The sequence below is a fragment of the Schistocerca serialis genome, chromosome 7, assembly GCF_023864345.2.
Source record: "Schistocerca serialis cubense isolate TAMUIC-IGC-003099 chromosome 7, iqSchSeri2.2, whole genome shotgun sequence".
Taxonomy (NCBI): Eukaryota; Metazoa; Arthropoda; class Insecta; order Orthoptera; family Acrididae; genus Schistocerca; species Schistocerca serialis.
Genome location: NC_064644.1, coordinates 23,176,167 through 23,196,563, shown reverse-complemented (window position 1 = coordinate 23,196,563; position 20,397 = coordinate 23,176,167). Strand labels below are relative to the sequence as shown.

Here is a 20,397-nt window from a genome sequence, read left to right as displayed (position 1 = left end):
ATTGTGTCTAGCATCACACATACATGGTATTAACGCAAATACTAGACACATCAGTTCATAAATATTTGACAGTTCCGTTTATTTTGTGGGTATCACTTGGTATTTTCTTTCCATCTACATCATGCAGAAAAACATCAACAACTTCCTTGTCTTCTTCCGATTCATCTTCTATTGTTTAATATTTATGTCTTTATAAGTGTTCAAACAATGGAAAGTCCAGGTTGGAATATCAGTAATATTATGAAAAGGATAGATTGTAACTCATCATACTTAAGACACAATGAGTTGCAGACAGGAACAATGTAAAGACTGTTACACATCTGACCTTTCAGCAAAAGACTTTTCTGAAAGGAAAATGTGTTCACACAACTGCTGTCTCCAGCTAGAATGCGACAGTGTTACATCAGATGGAAGCAGCAGTCGGGAGTGGGCAGGAAAGGGGAAGAAATAGCAAATTACAGCTGGAAGAAAACAAGTCAGCGCTGCCTGATGGAGTGTGCAGGGACTTGATGGTGGCAGGACAATGTTGCCATATGCAGCATCAGGAGGATGTGGGAGAGGGGGAAACAAGGAGCAGAGAAGGGGAAAAGACCGGTGGGAGTGCTGGCAGAGAGTGGCACACAATAAGGGGGAGGAGACAAACTGTTGGCTGGAGGGTTTGAAGACGGTAGGTTACCACAAGTTGAGAACAGGATGATTTGGGAGTGGGGAATGTGTTGTAAGGATAACACTCATATGTGTAGTTCAGAAAAGCTGGTGGTGGAGGGGAGGATCGAGGTAGCCTGGGTTGTGATGCGGCCATTGAAATCGAGCTTGTTATGCTCAGTTGCATGTTGTGCCACAGGGTGGGCACTTCGCTCTTAAACACACACACACACACACACACACACACACACACACACACAGGGTGGTCCATTGATCGTGACCAGGCCAAATATCTCATCAAATAAGTGTCAAACAAAAAAACTACAAAGAACGAAACTTGTCTAGCTTGAAGGGGGAACCAGATGGCACTACGGTTGGCCCACTAGATGGTGCTGCCATAGGTCGAACGGATATCAACTGCGTTTTTTTATATAGGAACCCCCATTTTTTTTATTACATATTCGTGTAGTATGTAAAGAAATATGAATGTTTTAGTTGGACAACTTTTTTTGCTTTGTGATAGATGACGCTGTAATAGTCACAAACATATGGCTCACAATTTTAGACGAACAGTTGGTAACAGGTAGGTTTTTTAAATTAAAATACAGAACGTAGGTACATTTGAACATTTTATTTTGGTTGTTCCAATGTGATTCATGTACCTTTGTGAACTTATCATTTCTGAGAATGCATGCTGTTACAGCGTGATTACCTGTAAATACCACATTAATGCAATAAATGCTCAAAATGATGTCCGTCAACCTCAATGCATTTGGCAATGCGTGTAACGACATTTCTCTGAAGAGGGAGTAGTTCGCCTTCCGTAATGTTTGCACATGCATTGACAATGCACTGGCGCATGTTGTGGCAGACTACCTATCCCGCATCTGCATGCTAACCACACCATTGAACTTGGAAGAACTCACCCAACTTCATGCTGAAGACGGTGATATACAGCGATTAATTTTGGAAAATGTATCATCACACTCTGTCTAACCCCACATCCTACACAGGTTGACGACCCCGGTCCTTTGCGACATCTCTACGGGTACTCCCCGCCCCCTGGTCCCTACCGCTCTTTGACACGGTGTCTTTACTGCTTTGCATGGCTTGGCCCACCTGGGAATGCGGACCATGACGAGGCTGGTTACTGAGCAATTTGTCTGGCTTGGCGTGAAGCACGACTGTGATGCTCGGACCCGCGTGCGTGTACTTCGTCAGCGTAGCAACCTCCATTAGGCAAGTTTGACATTCCAAGAGGATAGCTTTGGCACATCCACATTGACATCATTGGCCCCCTCCCACCTTTCGATGGGTACAGATACATCTTATCAATCGTGTAACCCGCTGGGTCGAGGTAGTCCCTCTTGTTGACATCACAGCCAGACCATTGCTCGTCCTTTCATATCCACGTGGGTCGCGTGATTCGGTTGTCCTCTTTCCCTCACAACTGACCAGGGATGACAGTTAAAGTCCATCCTCTTTGCACGGCTGTGCAAACTCTGCTGTGTTGCTAAATTCCCCACCGAGGCCTGCCACCCGCAGGTGAACGGCCTGGTCGAACGATGGCACCATACCCCCGAGGCCACGCTTATGTGCCATGGCGGCTTACGGTCTGAGGCCCTCCCTTGGGTCCTGCTGGGCATCCGCTCGGCACATAAGGAAGACTTCAACGCATCACTCACTGAGATTCTGTACGGCAAGCTCCTCCTCGTCCTTCCACAGAGTTCATGGAGGACTTACCATCAGCCGATACCGTGGACCTTCTGGCTCTGGTTGAGTGGGTTCGTGTGCACATCACATGCCTCTGCATCCCCCTGCCTCATCCTCATTCCACCCCACCTGTGTTCGTCCACAAGGACCTTGCATCTTGTTAATTTGTGATGCTGCACGATGACTCCGTGCGAGCAGCCTTGCAGCCACCACATTTTGGGGCCTCACCATGTGTTAAGTCAAGGTGTGAACACGTTTGTAATTCGTCTACATGGACGACCACAAACCGTGTCTGTTAGTCACCTTAAACCGGCATGGTCACAGTCCGACCTGCCTTCTGACACTTTCGATCTGCCTTCCAACACTGCTGCCCCGCCTCCTGATGCTGCTGACCTGCCCTCGACCGATGCCCCTCTGCATAAGCACCAGTTGGCTGCAAGAACTCTTGCAGTGCAGTTTCCAACGCACCTACTTCTTGCGCCGGCTGTCGCTTACAACCACTGCGCTGGAACAAGGATTACAATTTTGAGCGATGAAGCTTCCCTCTGCCATACTCCACACTGCTGGGTAGGAGGGGGGGGGGGGGGGGGGGGTTGTCTCTGTGGCGTCTCTAGTGCCGAGCACCTTATCTTTGACTCTGAACCCTTTGAACTTCTTTGTTCTTTGTCTCACTTGGTGCACAGCTTGTGTACTGCCATGCTTTGTTCTTCTTAATTCGTGTCTAATAAACACATTTATGATATTTAAAGTGTGTTATTACCGACCAGCATAATGTGATAACCACAAGGGTAAAGCCCTCAGTGGAAGATTGCAGGAGGAATTTTGATGACAATACTCAATCAGGTGAACAGAATAAACAGGACTAATTACAATAGACATTCAAGGAATGGTTGGGTGGAGGATAGCCAGAATGGGCACGGAAACAGTAGGTGAAATTCAAGTAAAAGAAATGGAGGAGATTACTTTAATTCTGGATCACACCATTTAAACTAGATAATTCTCCAGTTTTGGCTCACACTTGAGCAGGTAGTGATGAAGAGCCACTTATATATAAATGTGCTGTAATCACAGGTAAGAGTAATGTAAATGATAGTAAAAAGACAAGTGTGATTTCTAATTCTAGTGAGATGTTGGATGACGGAGCATGTAGCAGTGGTTATTGTGTAAAAAGAGAGGAGGAAGTTACTGTAATAAAGATTAATGATGAAACAGTGTGTGTTGCTGTTGCTCAGGATGTCCTAAGTGTCAAAATGGATGTTAAATTTTTAAGAGAACATAAGGAATTCAGGTGTTTTGCTTTGTGGTCTAATACTGGAAACAAGGATCAAGTAATTAGCCAAATATTTGAGAACAGTGAAATTGACAGTGGGTCTGATTCTGACAGTAGTGGAATTGATGATAGTAGTGATGAGGACTAGGTATTTGAATTTATAATTGATAATGATGGCCATGTTGTAAGTAAAGAAAGAATAAAGGAGGATAATATTAGGCCTAATGAAGAGTTAGAGTTTGAGAGTGGTAATAAGGAAGAGGACCATGCTGTCATTTGACTGTGTCTGAAAATCATTTTGGTAAGCAGGTTGATAGTTTTTCCAGGGAAAGGATTAATGAGGATTTGTTGTATGAAGAAAATCACATGGTAAGTGAGAAGGAAGTGTGGTTCCCTGTAACAGGACGTGCACAAGGTATACAGGTTAAGTGTGTACTGGGCAGTGGTAGTGATTTGAATGGTGTTTCACAGGCATTATTTGAATCTCTTAAGAACACAGAGAGTATAGTAGTGATGCATGTTTCTGTAATAAAAATTATTGGTGCTACTGGTAAGCTATCAAAGAGTGTGAAACAAGAGGGACTATTAACTGTGGAATTGGCAGGACAGCTTTGGGAGTGCAGTTTCTTGGTAATTCAAAATCTTAGCATTGAGGTAATATTTAGGACTAATTTCTTGTGCAAATGGTGTGTAAATATTGATTTTGCTAGTGGTAAGTTTTGTTTTAAGTGCAATGGAAGTAGGTTCAAAGTATCATTTTTGGGAGGTATGGACAAGTGTGTGAAAACTGAATTAGATTTGCCATTAAGAGTTTTGACCACTGAGCGGGTTACTGAGGCAGAAGAGGAGGAGAGAGTAAGGTTGGAAATAATAAAGACAGTTGAGGATATTGAAGGTATTACAAATCAAAGGGAGGAATTAAAAGGTATTCTCCTGAGCAACTGTAAGGCATTTTCAGACAGGTCAGGTCTGGTGAAAGATTCTGAGTGCAAATTAAAGTTTAAGGAACATGATCCATTTTTCAAGAAACCTTATATTATTCCACTTTCAAAAAAGGAAGCAGTGAGGGAAGAAATTCAAAAGATGGTCTCATGGGGGATTATTGAAAGGTCAACCAGCAGATATAATAAACCACTTGTTGTTGTAAAGGAGAAGAACAGTGGTGTCAGGTTGGTTCTGGATGCCAGGAAGTTAAATTGTAGTAGGGGAGAGTGACAGACCAGATAACACGTATGAAATTTTGCAAAAGTTCCATGGATGTAAATTTCTGACTTCTTTTGATGTGACTTGTGGCTATTGGAATATTAGTTTGGCCAAGTAGTCTAGGCCAAGTACAGCATTTTTACATGAAGGTAAGTGTTACCAATACTGTGTGGTGCCATTTGGTCTGAACTTATCTGCGTGTGTGTGTGTTTATCAGAGCTATTGACAAGGTAGTCAAATTAAATCGGGTGATGCTGAGGGGATTAGAATAGGAAATGAGACACTTAAAGTAGTAAAGGAGTTTTGCTATTTAGGGAGTAAAATAACTGATGATGGTCGAAGTAGAGAGGATATAAAATGTAGACTGGCAATGGCCAGGAAATCGTTTCTGAAGAAGAGAAATTTGTTAACATCGAGTATACATTTAAGTGTCAGGAAGTCGTTTCTGAAAGTATTTGTATGGAGTGTAGCCATGTATGGAAGTGAAACATGGACGATAACCAGTTTGGACAAGAAGAGAATAGAAGCTTTCGAAATGTGGTGCTACAGAAGAATGCTGAAAATAAGGTGGGTAGATCACGTAACTAATGAGGAGGTATTGAATAGGATTGGGGAGAAGAGAAGTTTGTGGCACAACTTGACTAGAAGAAGGGATCGGTTGGTAGGTCATGTTTTGAGGCATCAAGGGATCACAAATTTAGCATTGGAGGGCAGCGTGGAGGGTAAAAATCGTAGAGGGAGACCAAGAGATGAATACACTAAGCAGATTCAGAAGGATGTAGGTTGCAGTAGGTACTGGGAGATGAAGAAGCTTGCACAGGATAGAGTAGCATGGAGAGCTGCATCAAACCAGTCTCAGGACTGAAGACCACAACAACAACAACAATTGACAAGGTCCTAGGTAAGATATTAACCAATGAAATAACGGTCTATGTAGATGATATCCTAGTAGCAAGTGCAGAATGTTTCAAGCACTGTAAGATTCTAAATAAAGTACTAAGGGGTATGTATAGAGGAGATGTGAAACTAAAATTAAGTAAATCTGTATTTGTAATGAAGGAAATTTCATTTTTGGGTCACAGGATTAATGAGGAAGGTATACAGCCTGATCCAGAAAAGCTTCCTGCTATTGCGGATTTCCCACCCCCAAAGAACAAGAAGGATCTTAAAGCTATGTTCGGCTTTTACCGAAAGTTTGTATCAGATCAGTCATTTAACAGTCCTTGCCTTGATAATTTGTTGAAAAAGAATGTTGAGTGGAATTAGACAGAGGAGTGTGAAAAGGCATTTCAGAGTTTGAAAAAAGAATTAGTAAATTGTAAGAAGTTAGCACATCCAAATTTTTCACTGCCTTTCTGTATGAGTACTGACACAAGTTTTTGTGGTTTGGGGGTAGAAATTTTCCAATTAGTACCTACTGAGATGGAGGTAAAAACACAAAAGTGTTGCTTTTGCTAGTTGAACATTACAGCCACATGAGAAGAACTATTACATTTCAGAATTAGAGGCTTTGGCAATTATTTTTGGATTTCAAAAGTTTGAGTACTATTCGCTTGGACATAAGACCATAGTGTATACACATCATAAGGCTTTGAGTTACCTTAAGAAGTGCAGGCTGAAACACACCAGTTTAACTGGGTGGGCTTTGTATTTGCAACAATTTGATTTGGAGGTAAGATATGTAAAAGGAAAGGACAATATTGTGGCTGATGCATTATCTAGGATGCCAGCAGGGAAGAAGGATATTGATAGTCGTGAGAACTGTGAAGAATAAGTAAGGTTGTTTTATTTGCAGGGAGTGAAGGATGAGAAGCTTATTTGGAAAATTTGCAAGCAAATGAGAAGGGATCAGAATGAGGATCCAAATTTAAGGGTGGTTAAGCAGTATTACAATTATGACAACATGCCAAAGGTGAAACAGTACTATACTATACATAAAGGGTTGTTGTTTAGGAGGAAAAATTTGAATGATCGGGACTGGAAGTTATGGTTTCTTGATCAACATGTTGATAAATTGACTACTTGCATGAGAGTTATGGATATTATGGGACCAGGAAAATAGTAGCTAAGATACAGGAGACAGTAATATTTAACAACCTGTGGAGAATGGTTAAGCAGAGACAACAGTGGTGCCATCAAAAGGCTTAATGCATTCTGACAATGGTCCACAATTTGTTTCAGATAGGTTTGAACACTGTATGGCAATACACAAGATTAAACATACAAAGATTTCTGCCTATTTTCCACAAGGTAACATGAGTGAAATGATTATGAAGGAGATTAATAGGCTGTGCAGGACTTATTGCTGTAAGAAACACACTGTTAGGGCAGGTCATATTCGGCATTTTGGAAATGTTGTCAACAACTTGTGGAACGAATCAACAGGATATGCCCCCTGTGAGCTTATGTTCAGTGAGAGGCCCAGTAACATCATCAGAGAAGAAGTGGATTTCCCTCAGGTAAGTGAAGTAGCACAGGACGAACAGATCACATCCCATTGGCTAAAGAGATGATGAGAAGCAGAAAGGAAGAGAAGGTATGACAAAGAAGTGATCCGAGTAGTTTCAGAGTAGGTGACCTTGTCCTCATCAAATCCAAAGAAATATATAACAAAGTAAATGACGAGATTAAGAAATTTTTGCATGTGTATCATGGTCCTTTGAGAGTGGTACACATGGCCATGACAACTCTTACAAATTGGCCGACACAAAGAGTAACAGGACTTTTGGGTTAAAGAATATTATTGACCTGAAACCCTATGTATCACCAATTGGATGTCTGAGTATTGATCCACAACAGTTTGAAACGTTTCTGAGGTTGGGTATTATTGATTTAGTTAGGAGAATGGAGTGTGCATTGAACCAGAAGTAAGACCTAACAGCAAGTAGGGGGTTGAACATTCTGTGTTAGATTCATTACGTGGCAATAATGCTTACCCCAGCTGTCTGTCTCATTTTTTGTGTTTCTTGAGGCAGTCAAACTAGTTTGTAAGTCAATCAGAAACATTCTTCTATCTTTGACTTTCATGTAATTTTGTACAATAGGATTATTTTAGAAAAGATTTCTATGTATATATTGGTACAATGGTTAAAGAATTTCTGCCAAAGAGGTATGTTAAACAGAGAACGAAAGGTGTCAGCATATATGGAGGATAATTAGCATCTGAAGTAATCAGCTCATGGGTGCAGCAGCAGAGGCAATATGCAGTAAAAACCACCTTGAATACTAGATCTTAATATTACTTGTGATATAACAGAAGTGCTTGTGTCCAGTGCAATCAGTATATGGAGATAACTGTCTACCTATAGAAGTGTGTCATGGTACAGCCTTTTCTAACATTACGGAATTCCAACTTTAAACGTAGTTGCCTGGTGTAATGTATGCAGAAAGAATAAGCAAGGTTTTTATGTATATCGCCCTTCAGGCTAGAATCTCAAGCAAATTGATAGAACACAGTGAAATAATAGTTTTTCTGAGTGATAATTTTGTCTTACCAGTAATGAGCGTTAAGTTTGCCTTCGCGTAAGGATCTGATACAGTGGAGTGTTTTTAAGTAGTCAATTTTGCATTACATAAGCAGAGCAGGTGTTTATTTATCAGATAATAAAACAATAAAATAATGAATAATGTTAGGGTCTTAATGGTTAGGGAGCTTGTCTCTGCAGCAGGGATATTTTTGGAGAATGCACTCCACTAGTTAACTAGGTAAAAATGTCGTGTGACTAGGGCCTCTCCTTGGGTAGACCATTCGACAGGTGCAAGTCTTCCGATTTGACGCCATTTTGGTGACTTGCGTGTTTATGGGGATGAAATGATGATGATTAGGAAAATACAACACCCAGTCCCTAAGCAGAGAAAATCTCTGACCCAGCCGGGAATCGAACACGGGCCCTTAGGATTGACATCCTGTCGCGCTGACCACTCAGCTACCGGGGGCGGACAGTTAACTAGGTAAGATATGTAAGTAAAATAATGGAGCTGGCAGACATGACTGAGTAATGAGAAGGATAAATGTATGCAAATGAACGTGGTGTAAATGTATTGAAGATCTAAATTTGTGAACTAGGCAACAGCGGGTACTGTATGTATTGCACAATTCATGACACTGCAGCTGGGAATGAGAGCTCAACAGAAAGAGCAATATTTTTGTGAGGTACAAGTCATGTAATGCTACATTACTGGATCTATAAGTTATCTGAAAAACATCTATTTGTGTTCTGAGGAGTTATGAGATTGAAGTGTTAATACTGAAATGAAGAACATTAAGTTTGCTGATTAACTGATAACTGTGGTGCTAGATTGATGTGAATATTTGGACAGGTCAACTATTTGGAAACATTTTGTGATTTTTTGAGGATTTAATTTTCTGTTTGAATGAGAGCAGTGCTCAGAGTTGAGTGGAGAAATAGGGCAATGATTTCATCCCCTTAATTTTGATTTGATAGTAATTAAGTTATGTGATGGTGACTCTATTCTTTTTTTTTCTTTTTTTTTTTTTTTTTCATAACGTAATGATTAGTAAATTTATGCTACTGCATATCTTGAGTTTTTGCTATTTTGCAAAGGGAAAAGAGATCCAAATTTTTCAAGTTTAACCAGTTTCAGACAGTTATGACTTAGAGTAATGTATTGTGGTGTAATGTGCACTTGATTTTAAAATTTTACTAGTCCACACCTTTCATAGTATAGTCAATTTTAGTGCTAATTTTTGTAATGTTATGAGAACTATGCAATGTATTTATTTATGATGTAATGACTATCATTTGCCATTAGTGTTAAAACATTTTTTTTCTTGTATTAAAGTAGGGTACTGGAGGAGAACCACCTCCAAGGCAACTGACAGCAGTGCATTTCCTTACTATCTGCCACTTGGACCTGTTGAAGGCATGGACAGTTTGGTGAGAAAGTGTGTAAAAGCTCATTAAAAGTGTGAAAGTGCTAGTGAAAAATTCCAAACACTGAGCAAGTGAAATTTTCTGTCAAAAAAAACAGAACTGCAATGCACAGTGTAATTTAACTTTTTGCAACCTATGAGGATTTATTTTGTTTAGAAAGACAGGACTTTACAAAGTGGCATGTGTTTTAAACTGTAATCTTTGTTTACCCAAAATGGTCATCACTTATGATGAAGATGCATAATTTCTGTTAAAAGTATAACTCGTGGATATTCTGTGCAAATGTACAATACACTGTATGGGGATTTTCATATGGCTAGTGTATATAAGTTAAAATTTGAAAACACATATGTACTGTAGTTTTTGATAAGATTTCTTATGTGATTTTTTTTTGTGCATAGATTTTAAACCCAATTACTAGCGTCACTTATGGTCATTGAATTGTCTAGTTAGCTATTTGCAATATCTATCTGGTCAGTCCAATGAGGGGGGTGATGTGATGAAGCAAGCTGGGATATTTTTACTTCCCCTCTTGTTTTGCCATCTGCCTCCTTAAAATACATTTTTTCATTTTTGAATTAAGTGCCATTAAGATACATTAATATATTCTGCATTTTCATAAAAGAGAAAGGCTGGCCCTCAGTTTTAAAGAATATTAACACCAGATCTAATTTTGTGCTTAGTTTTATGTATGTAATTGATTTTCTAATTTATTTTGACTATTCCTAGTTAGTATCTTTCATTATAGGCTGAAATCAGTGCTTGTTTTGTAGCTTAAATTCTATTGTTGACTTATAAAACAAATATAACTTCTGTACTAAGTATAAACATTAAGGAGATGAAACAACAGCATTCTTGAAGGATCTATTTGGCTCTATTTGAAAACATGTTAGCGAAACCAGCCCTTAATTAATTCCAAAGTAATTAACAGTTTTGTCAGGAGCCTTGTTTGTGTAATGATATTTGCTAATTTCATCATTTAAACAAAGAATTCAGTTTAACCCTTGTAGGAGAAGACACTGTTAAAAAGAACGAATTTTTTGATGTATTCAGTTAATTTAACGAGTTAAGTTTTAATTGTAATTTCTGTAAGTGAAACTTCGAACAGTGTGTAGTTTTACCACCTATTATTGTGAAGATATAAGAGGGTCATCCACAAAGTAAGTTCCATTTCTATTTCTATCCGCGGCAGCGCTATGATCGCAGTTCCGAGCATGCACAGCAGTTACTCTGACTCAAGGGGAAGACATGTACACCATTTTCAGATCGCTGCTGCAAATGTGTGCTTTGTAGGGCTTCTTTAAAATGTCAGCCGTAACTGAAAATGCCACTGCGTGTGAAATCAGACCTGTGATTCATTTTCTAAATGCCAAGAAAGTTAAACCAAAGGAAATTTATCAGCAAATCTGCAAGGTTTACGGACAAAATGCTATGAGTGATTCAATGGCTAGAAGATGGCTCAGACTGTTCAATGAAGGACATGACCAAGTGCACGATGAAGAACAAACTGGACGCCTTTCTGTGGTTACTGATGAACTGGTTCAAACAATTGAAGAGAAGATGAAGCACAACTGATCCTAGTGACTTTCATCTCTTCTTACAACTAAAATCTGTCCTTGGTGGTCAACACTTCAGCATTGCTGATGAACTGAAAGAACATGTTACCACATGGTTGAATACACAGGCGGCAACCTTCCATGAAGAATGCATACAAAAACTTGTACCACACTGTGACAAGTGCCTACAAATTTTCGGAAGCTATGTAGAAAAGTACAGCATGTTTATAAATGAATATCAGGGTTTTGATGTTTTATAACATTTATTACATTAAACTTACAGTTATAAATGATATGTCAAATTAAAGAGCAACTTAAACAGTTGTGTTTGGCACCAGTGCGCATGCACAATGTTTCCGCCGCAATCCTTTAAACAGTGGTAGTAGCGAAGATGGCAACTCGTGAACAGAAAGCATTTTGAGTTTTGCAGTTTGCAAAGACCAAATCTGTAGTTACTGCGCAACGTGTGTTCCGGCTGGAGCTCAGTTGTGATCCTTCACGTGATAATAACATCCACAGATGGTATCATCAGTTTGAAGGTACCAGCTGCCTTTGTAAAGGGAAGAGCACAGGATGACCAAGAGACTGTTGAGAATGAGAGAGAGTTGTTCACTCGTAGCCCAAAGAAATCAGTCCGGGAGGCTAGTCATGCATTACAAGCTCCCGTGTTGACTTTTTGGAAAGTTTTAAGAAAATGCGTACAACTACGTCCTTACCACTTACAGTTATTACAGGCTCTAAAGTCAGCAACCATGGATTACGTGCCAAATTTGCAAATGAAATGTTGTTTCATGATGATGAAGTTTTTCTGGATCATGTTGTCTTCAGTGATCAATCAACCTTTCACCTTAGTGGACATGTTAACACTCACAATGTGCACATCTGGGGCTCAGAAAATCCTCATGAGGTGGTACAAATGCAACGAGATTCCCCTAAAGTAACTGTTTTTTGTGCCGTATCCCAGCGGAAAGTTTATGGGCCTTTCTTTTTTTGTGAACCTACTGTAACTGGCTCTTCTTACCTTGATACACTAGAGCAATGGCTCTTCCCTCAGTTGGAAGATGATGAGCCAGAGAACTTCATTTACCAGCACGAAGGTGCGCCACCTCACTGGCATAGCGAAGTCCACAATTGGTTGAACTTCACTGTACCCAAGAGTTGGATAGGCCACAAGGGGCCCAGTGGCAGGGCTTGCTTAGCATGACCTCTGCATTCACCCGATCTAATGCCATGTGATTTTTTCCTTTGGGGCTTCATCAAGGATCGTGTGTACCTGCCTCCGCTACCAGCAGACCTCCCTGAATTCGGAAACCGGATTGATGTAGCTGTTGCTATAATCACTGAAGACACACTTATCAGTGTTTGGGAAGAACTCAGCTATAGACTTGATGTGTGCCATGTGACAAATGGTGTTCACATTGAACATTTATAAGGTTCTTGGTAAAACTGTTTGACTTGCACTTTCATTTGACATATCATTTATAACTGTAAGTTTAATACAATAAATATTATAAAGCGTTAAAACCGTGATATTCATTTATAAATACCCTGTAGTTTAACAGTTGTAGATTTTTGTACAACAAATATTTTTTCTGTATCTGTACATGTTTGTTTTGTATAACCAAACGGAACTTACTTTGTGGACGATCCTCATATAAGGGCTTGATTTTTGGTCCCGAGACTGTCAGTCCACAGCTAAGTTTCAGACAAGAAACCTGTGTTGATTAGAACAGCAACAATGCTTCTACTTAACTGTGAAATAAGTGTTACACAATTAGGTCATGTGTTGAAACAATGACAGTGTCTACTCCATACGTATCTTTCTATTCCTCAAGAACAGTGAACTTTGTGGTTAGGTTTTTACTGCTTGTAGATGTTCAACAGTGAACTATTGTAGCAGTATGTGGAGGTTTGCCTGCAAACTATTAATGAGGCTTATGGAAAGTTTAAATAATAGTGCACTGGCCATATATATAACTGTGTATTATGGGAGGAGGGGGGAGTGTGAACAGTGAAAGTAAAAGACTGTGAAATGCAACTGTGCATCTGTTGGCTACATCATTTACAGTAGACAGTAGTTGCTCTTCCACAACCCATTTTTCAGCCAGTATAGCAACGCAGTATGTCGACACTGAGGCAATCAACAAAGAAATAAAAGAAGGCAAAACTGCACATAATGAACAGGGATTGAAAACAGTTTCAAGAACTTACACCACTTACTGCTCGTTTCTGAGCCAAAAATCCCCTTTGAGAATGGGAAGGGTTACCCCAAAATAAAATACTGTACGTCATAAGCAAGTGAAAATAAGCAAAGTAGACTTCAGATACCATTTAAATAGCAGAAATGGCAGCAGCATTAAGTCTTTGAACTAGATCCTGAACGTGAACATTCCATGACAGTTTAATATTTTTATGAACACCTAGAAATTTGAACTGTTCAGTTTTACTAATCATATGCCCATTATGTGAAATTAAATCATTGGGTTTTGTTGAATTGTATGTTAGAAGCTGTAAAAACTGAGTCTTACTATGATTTAGCATTCGTTTATTTTCTACAAGCCATGAACTTATGTCTCAAACTGCATTACTTGAAATAGTGGCAACATTGTACAGAATGTCCTTTAATACCAAGTTAGTGTCATCAGCAAACAAAAACATTTTAGAACCACCTGTAATACTAGAGGGCATATCATTTATATAAATAAGGAACAGGAGCACCCACCATTTAACCGTGCCCCACTCAGACCCCCCATCGTAGCCATTCTCAACACTGTGGAGAATAATCGTCTGCTGTCTGTTATTAAAGTAAGAGGTGAATGGTCCAACTTCTGGAGCAGTATTTTGTGATCAACACAATCAAACACCTGATTTCTATTAAAAATGAAGCCTATCATTTTAAACCTTGTGTTTAATCTACCTATTACTTCACAGAGAAAAGAGAATATAGCATTTTCAGTTGTTAAACCATTTCTAAAACTGAACTGTACTACATACCTCACATCTTCTCCTGTCTGCTGCGAAAGTGGCCAAATGAATACCTTTATTTCCCAATCTCACATCCCTTGGGACTAATTTCTTCCTTTTGTTGCTTTCTGTGAAACCGGCCCAGTATCTCTGGGACAGGACTGATGTGCTTTGCACCTGTATTTTCCATCAGTCTCTGAGCAACATTTCTCCAAAGTTTCAGAACTGGAATCTTTCTATACAACTCACTGTATAGTTCATAAACATTCACAAATACTTTTTGGATCTTCTTCCCAACCCATAAGCAGTTCTAAGTCTGTCAGCATGGTTTACACATCTCCTATTACAATATTAGTCCTTGATCACAGAAGAGCACTGAATGTTGATTTTAGTGCCATGCCTTTGCTTCCTGGACACAAACATTGCTTCTGTTCCATGATAATTGGAAACCAGACATAAAGTTTTCTTGTCTTTCCACAAAAACACCCCAATTTCAGACATAGTATAATCAACGTCAGCTCTTTCTGCTGCCCCCCCCCCCCCTCCCCTTACAAGGTGAAAGGCCTGATGGGAAACCTTTCCTATTTTTGTCCTCATTAGGCCACAAGCTATAGTTTTCTCTATTTTTAGCCTTGACACAGGGTAGCTGTAAGTAAAAAGCTTGACAGAGTCCAGTCTCCTGTTTTTGCCTCTAAACTTCTTAGATATACCTAAAACCATCCCTTCTCCCAAAGCATATTTTTCAAATTCCCTATCCAGAGATTCATTTATCCCTTGATAAATGTCACAGGCAAGACTATAGCCTTTCTTGTCTTTGTAACCACACTTTACAGATTTCGATGGGTTGTATTGTTTCACTGAAGTTCTCCCTCTGAAAAGTGATTGAGTCATCTCCACTGCCCCCACCTTCTGTCAATTTAGATCTACAGCACCTTTCTACTTTTGTGAGGGTTTCCAAGCAATCAAGCATTTAACTTTTGTTTTTTCTGTTTCTCTATAGTTCCGTGTAAACTGGTTTCTAGTTCCATTGGCACATTCTATCAAATCTCTTTCACAAATCGCATCAAAATCTGAAGCTTTTCAAAATTTGCATTTAACTCTACAACTGTAGCATTACTACAATCACTTGCTTCAGTATAAACACCTTAATCATCCTGTACTTCTGTAACATCATTTGCTCTGGCAAATCTTCAAGAACGGCTGCAACAATTTTGTCATCTGTTAGTAGTCGACACAAAAAAAGTGGTACTTTTCTGTAAAACAACATTCACAACAATGAGACTCGTGCTAATTCTAAAAGGAGCCTGGCCTTTGTGTAACTAGATCAACAAAACTAGCAAAATGCAACAAAAAGCACAAAAAATCAACAAACTACTATTGTGTAGCCTCTTTGTAGCAGTAATCGAAAAGTGCACCCACTGCCGTATGGAACTCTACAGTACCACAGAGTTTTCCGTTTATTTTGTAAAGAAACACAACAAATTTAACAAAAGAGGCACACAAGATGAAAATAGGAGCTAATCTTCATGATACCTAGACCAGTACACACACATTGCTAACAGTTGTGAAACAATATACACAACAAATATGGTCTCTCCAAAGCAGATCTTCAACTGGTACCAAAGATTATACAAACATAATTTTTGAACAGCAAACAAGGTCTAGAAGGTGATGAAATGTTTCTAGCTTAAGATAAACATTTACTTAAACATGTCATCAGCCCAGGATTTGATAAACATGTGCAATCAGAATAAACAAAAACCAAAAGTAGTGGTACTCAGAAGTACAATAGACAACAAAGGGTTAACAAACCTAATTCAGAAATTTCAACACTTAAAATGTAAATGAAATGTTCTTGAAAATTGAGAGCTGCTTCTCTTCAAATGGACTGTCACTGAACACATGTAAAACATGACGTGTAATTTGTAATTCAGTACCGCAAAAGGTCTGACCACACTATTATAAATAATTCATGAGGGTATATCAATAAGTTCCCAGGTCTTTATACTGATAAAACCTGCACTGAAAGTCACATGTTACAGATCAGCTTAAATGTCCAATATCAGAGTTTGAAAATGAAAATGTCAAGGAGTTGATTAACTTTTCCTATTTTCGCCCATAAATGTCTTATGGCATCACATTACAGAGCCAGTCATCACCGAGGAGAAAAGTGTGTGTTCCACAGAAGTTTGAAATAAGGATAATATGTTGTATCCATTCTAAAAATTCTTGTCGACAGCTCTTTGTAAAGTTGGAAATAGTGAGAATCTCACACTACAGTTCTTTCCTTATGGAGTTTGCTGTCAATAATCAATCATAGTTCAAAAACCACAGTAACATTCATAAATATAATACTTGGGGGAGGGGGGTGGGGGGGGGGGGGAGATAAATACTTTATCCATCACTCAGCCTTAATATGCAGATATATATACAAACTGTCACCTACAAACTTTGTAAGCATGATAAATTAATGGTAAAACAGAAAAAAATTGTTGATTCCGCCTACACCAACGACATTGTGCATAGGCCTCAACTACTGAACAGCAACTCACGTACCATGCAATGGTCTTTGCAATGGAACCCCTGCCATTACTATTGTCCACTGTTCTTTTCCACTAATGCAACAAAATTTATTCTGCGTGCATTCTACACTGTGAATGCTGAACCTTCAAAGCTGAGTACCTTTACTGAGAAACCAGTAATGAGATTAACGCAAACAATAGCAACTATGCAGCAACACATAGTGTTACTACCGAGTAGACACTGGGTTGTCTGGGGGCACAGACAGACTATCATGCACAGTACTTTTGGACACGTTTTCTGAACTTGAGCAGCTACTTTGACAGCCCACACACAATGGAAATATCTTAAACCTTGTAGCAACAAATATGCTAGATCTTATGGACAGCATTAGGATAGAAATGGGGTTAGTGATCACGATGCCACTATAGCAACTATGGTCATGAAAGTTAATAAATTACTCAAGAAGGCTAGGATGGTATTTCTGCTAGAAAGAGCAGATAAGCAGTTGTTAGCATCTCATTTTGACAGTGAACTGACATCATTTAGTTTCTGTAAGATGTACCTAGAGGAATTATGGGCAGAGTTTAAGCAGACTGTAAATCACAGTCTAGAGAATTATGTGCCTAGTGAGTGGATTAAGGATGGAAAAGACAAGTTATGGTTTAATAATGAGATTCAGAAACTGCTGAGGAACCAGAGGCTGTTGCACTCTCAATTCAAAAGGGAATGCACAAATGATAAGCAAAGGCTAGTACAGATTCATGTGTTCGTGGAAAGATCTATGCATAAAGCATACAGCTATTAACATCATTATACAATAGCAAAAGATCTGGTAGAGAACCTGAGAAAATTCTGGTCCTATGTAAAATCGCTAAGTGGGTCTAAGGCTACCATCCAGTCAATTGTTGACCAGTCTGGTGTGGCAATTTAAGGTAGCACAATGAAGAAGTTTTAAACTTCATGTTCAAGAAATTGTTCACACAGGAGAATCATGCAACCATACTGTTGTTTGAGCATCAAACAGATCATTTGACCAATGAACAGACTCCCATATGGACAGCATAGTAATAAGCATCCCTGGTGCAGAGAAGCAACTGAAAGAGTTGGAAACAAATAAGTCACCAGGCCTGGATGGAATCCCAATTCGGTTTTTCAAAGAGTACTCTATGTCATTGGCCCCTTACTTAGCTTGAATTTATCATGAATCTCTTGTTCAGTGCAAAGCCCCAACTGACTGCAAAGAAAGCGCAGCTGACTTGTGTGTTTAAGAAGGGCAAAAGAACAGACCCGCAAAATTACAGACCAATATCTCTAATATCAATTTGCTGCAGAATCCTTGCATATATTCTCCATTTGAATACAATAAATTTTCTTGAGACCAAGAAGCTTATGTATACAAGTCAGGATGGTTTTAGAAAGCATTGCACATGCAAAAATCAGCCTGCCCTTTTCTCACATGATATACTGCGAACTATGGATGAAGGGCGACATGCAGATTCCATATTTCTAGATTTCCGGAAAGCATTTGACACAGTGCCCCATTCCAGGTTGTTAAAGAAGGTATGAGCATATGTAATAGGTTCACAGATATGTGAGTGACTCGAAGACTTCTTAAGTTATAGAACCCACTGTTCACCAGAGGCATGGGTATTGTCAGGAGTGTCCCAGGGATGTACGATAGGACCACTGTTATTCTCGACATACATACATGAGTTGGTGGACAGGGTGGACAGCAATCTGCGGTTGTTTGCTGCTGATGCTGTGGTGTATGGCAAAATGTCGTCATTGAGTGAATGTAGAAGGATATAGGATGACTTAGACAATATTTCTAATTGGTGTGATGAATGGCGGCTACCTTTAAATGTGGAAAAATAAATTAATACGAATGGGTAGGTAAACCAAACCTGTAATGTTCAGATACAGTATTAGTAGTGTACTGCTTGACACAGTCACATCATTTAAATCCCTGAGTGTAATGTTGCAAAATGATATGAAATGGAAGGAGCATGTGAGAACTCTAGTAGGAAAAGTGAATGAATGACTTCTGTTTATTGGGAGAACTCTGAAAGAACGGGTCATCTGTAAAGGAGACTGCCTATAGGACACTATCGTGACCTGTTCCCAAGTGCTGGTTAAGTGTTTGGGATTTGTGCCAGCTTGTATTGAGGGACAACATTGATCCAATTCAGAGGCGGGCTGCCAGCTCATATTGAGGGATGACATTGATCCAATTCAGAGGTGGGCTGCTAGATTTGTTACTGGTGCATTCAGACAGCATGAAAGTGTCACAGAGATGCTTCAGGAACACAAATGGGAATCCCTGGAGAGAAGGTGACATTCTTTTCAAGGAACACTATTGAAAAAATTTAGAGAACTGGCATTTGAAGCTGACTGCAGAATGATTCCGTTGCCTCCAACATACATTGTGCACAAGATATGAGAAATTAGGGCTCATACAGAGGCATACACACAGTTGTTTTTCCCTCATTCTATTTACAAGTGTAACAAGAAAGGAAATGGAAAGGGTACTCTCTGCCATGCACCATGAAATGGATTGCCGAGTATCGATGTAGATGTAATATATTAGTGTAGAAAGTAAAACTTCCACATCAAAGCAGTGTACAAAAGCAAATACTTGTTTGCAACCCACCCTTCACCAGCATTGCCTTGAATGTGACTCTTGTAATAATGACCTGACTTTGATTTACTTATTTGTTTCTTGTGTATCTCCTTTTTCACATGCTTACAAAGGAACCTTTTAAACAAAATATTATTAATTCAGATAGACTCAACATAAATTTTTTATGGTTCTGGTTTATCTGCCAAGCTGCAAAATATAGCAAAAAATAGGTCATCATATCTATGACATAAAGAATAATAAGAGTATTGCGGGACATTAACTTCATTTATTTTTACTAGTCTTTATACAGAAAGAACGAGGGTACAATATACAATATTATCTTGTTTGCTACAAGATCATAAAAATATTAACACATAGACATTCAATCAAAGAATGTAAGAAACATCTTTATTCAATAAATTGTCATCTTTTGCTTTTCTTCTTGTGTTTTGTTTGTACTTCTAAATTTTTGTGATGGTTGTGAGATTTTTCGTCACTCTCTTCATGCTTATGAGATGATAAATTACTTGAGACTGATGATGGGTGGTTACAGAGACTGGTACTGTCACGTGAACATTCTTCTCTAGACCCTGATCTCTTTCTCTTTCTTGAATGAGAGCTCAGTGAATTGTTAGGATCTCCACTTTCCTCAGCAGATTTAGCTCTAGCTTTGGATGATTTCTTGAAGTATCTGCAATAGCCATCGTTGATGTCACCACAATGTGAAGTCTGTGTGTGGTGACTAAAATGCCTACCATGAAACTCTGGATTCCAATGTGGTGAAAAGAAATCATGGGTAGTATAACCACCTGGTACACATTGGAATGTAGGACTGTGATAGAAGTAGTTGTTGCAGCCAGTATAAATGTAATTGTCCACACGTTTGAAATAAGGCCGATGCTCCATTTGCCTGTGGAATCTGCGGTGCTTTGTCTTGGACTTGTGTTTATGTCGCTTATGCTTCTTCTTATCTACAACAAAAAAGCAGTTTTGCACAATAAAATATGC

General features: G+C 39.1%; 1 protein-coding gene across 1 annotated transcript in view; it reads right to left on the bottom strand.

Annotated features, from left to right (window-relative positions):
• Positions 1-19,665: 19,665 nt before the first annotated feature.
• LOC126412063 (A-kinase anchor protein 17A-like) overlaps positions 19,666-20,397 on the bottom strand; it is a 135,572-nt gene continuing 134,840 nt past the window's right edge. Inside the window, exon 6 of the mRNA XM_050081446.1 lies at positions 19,666-20,360. Coding sequence (XP_049937403.1) covers positions 19,813-20,360 — 548 coding nt within the window. The 3' untranslated portion in view covers positions 19,666-19,812. The remainder of the gene's footprint in view (positions 20,361-20,397) is intronic.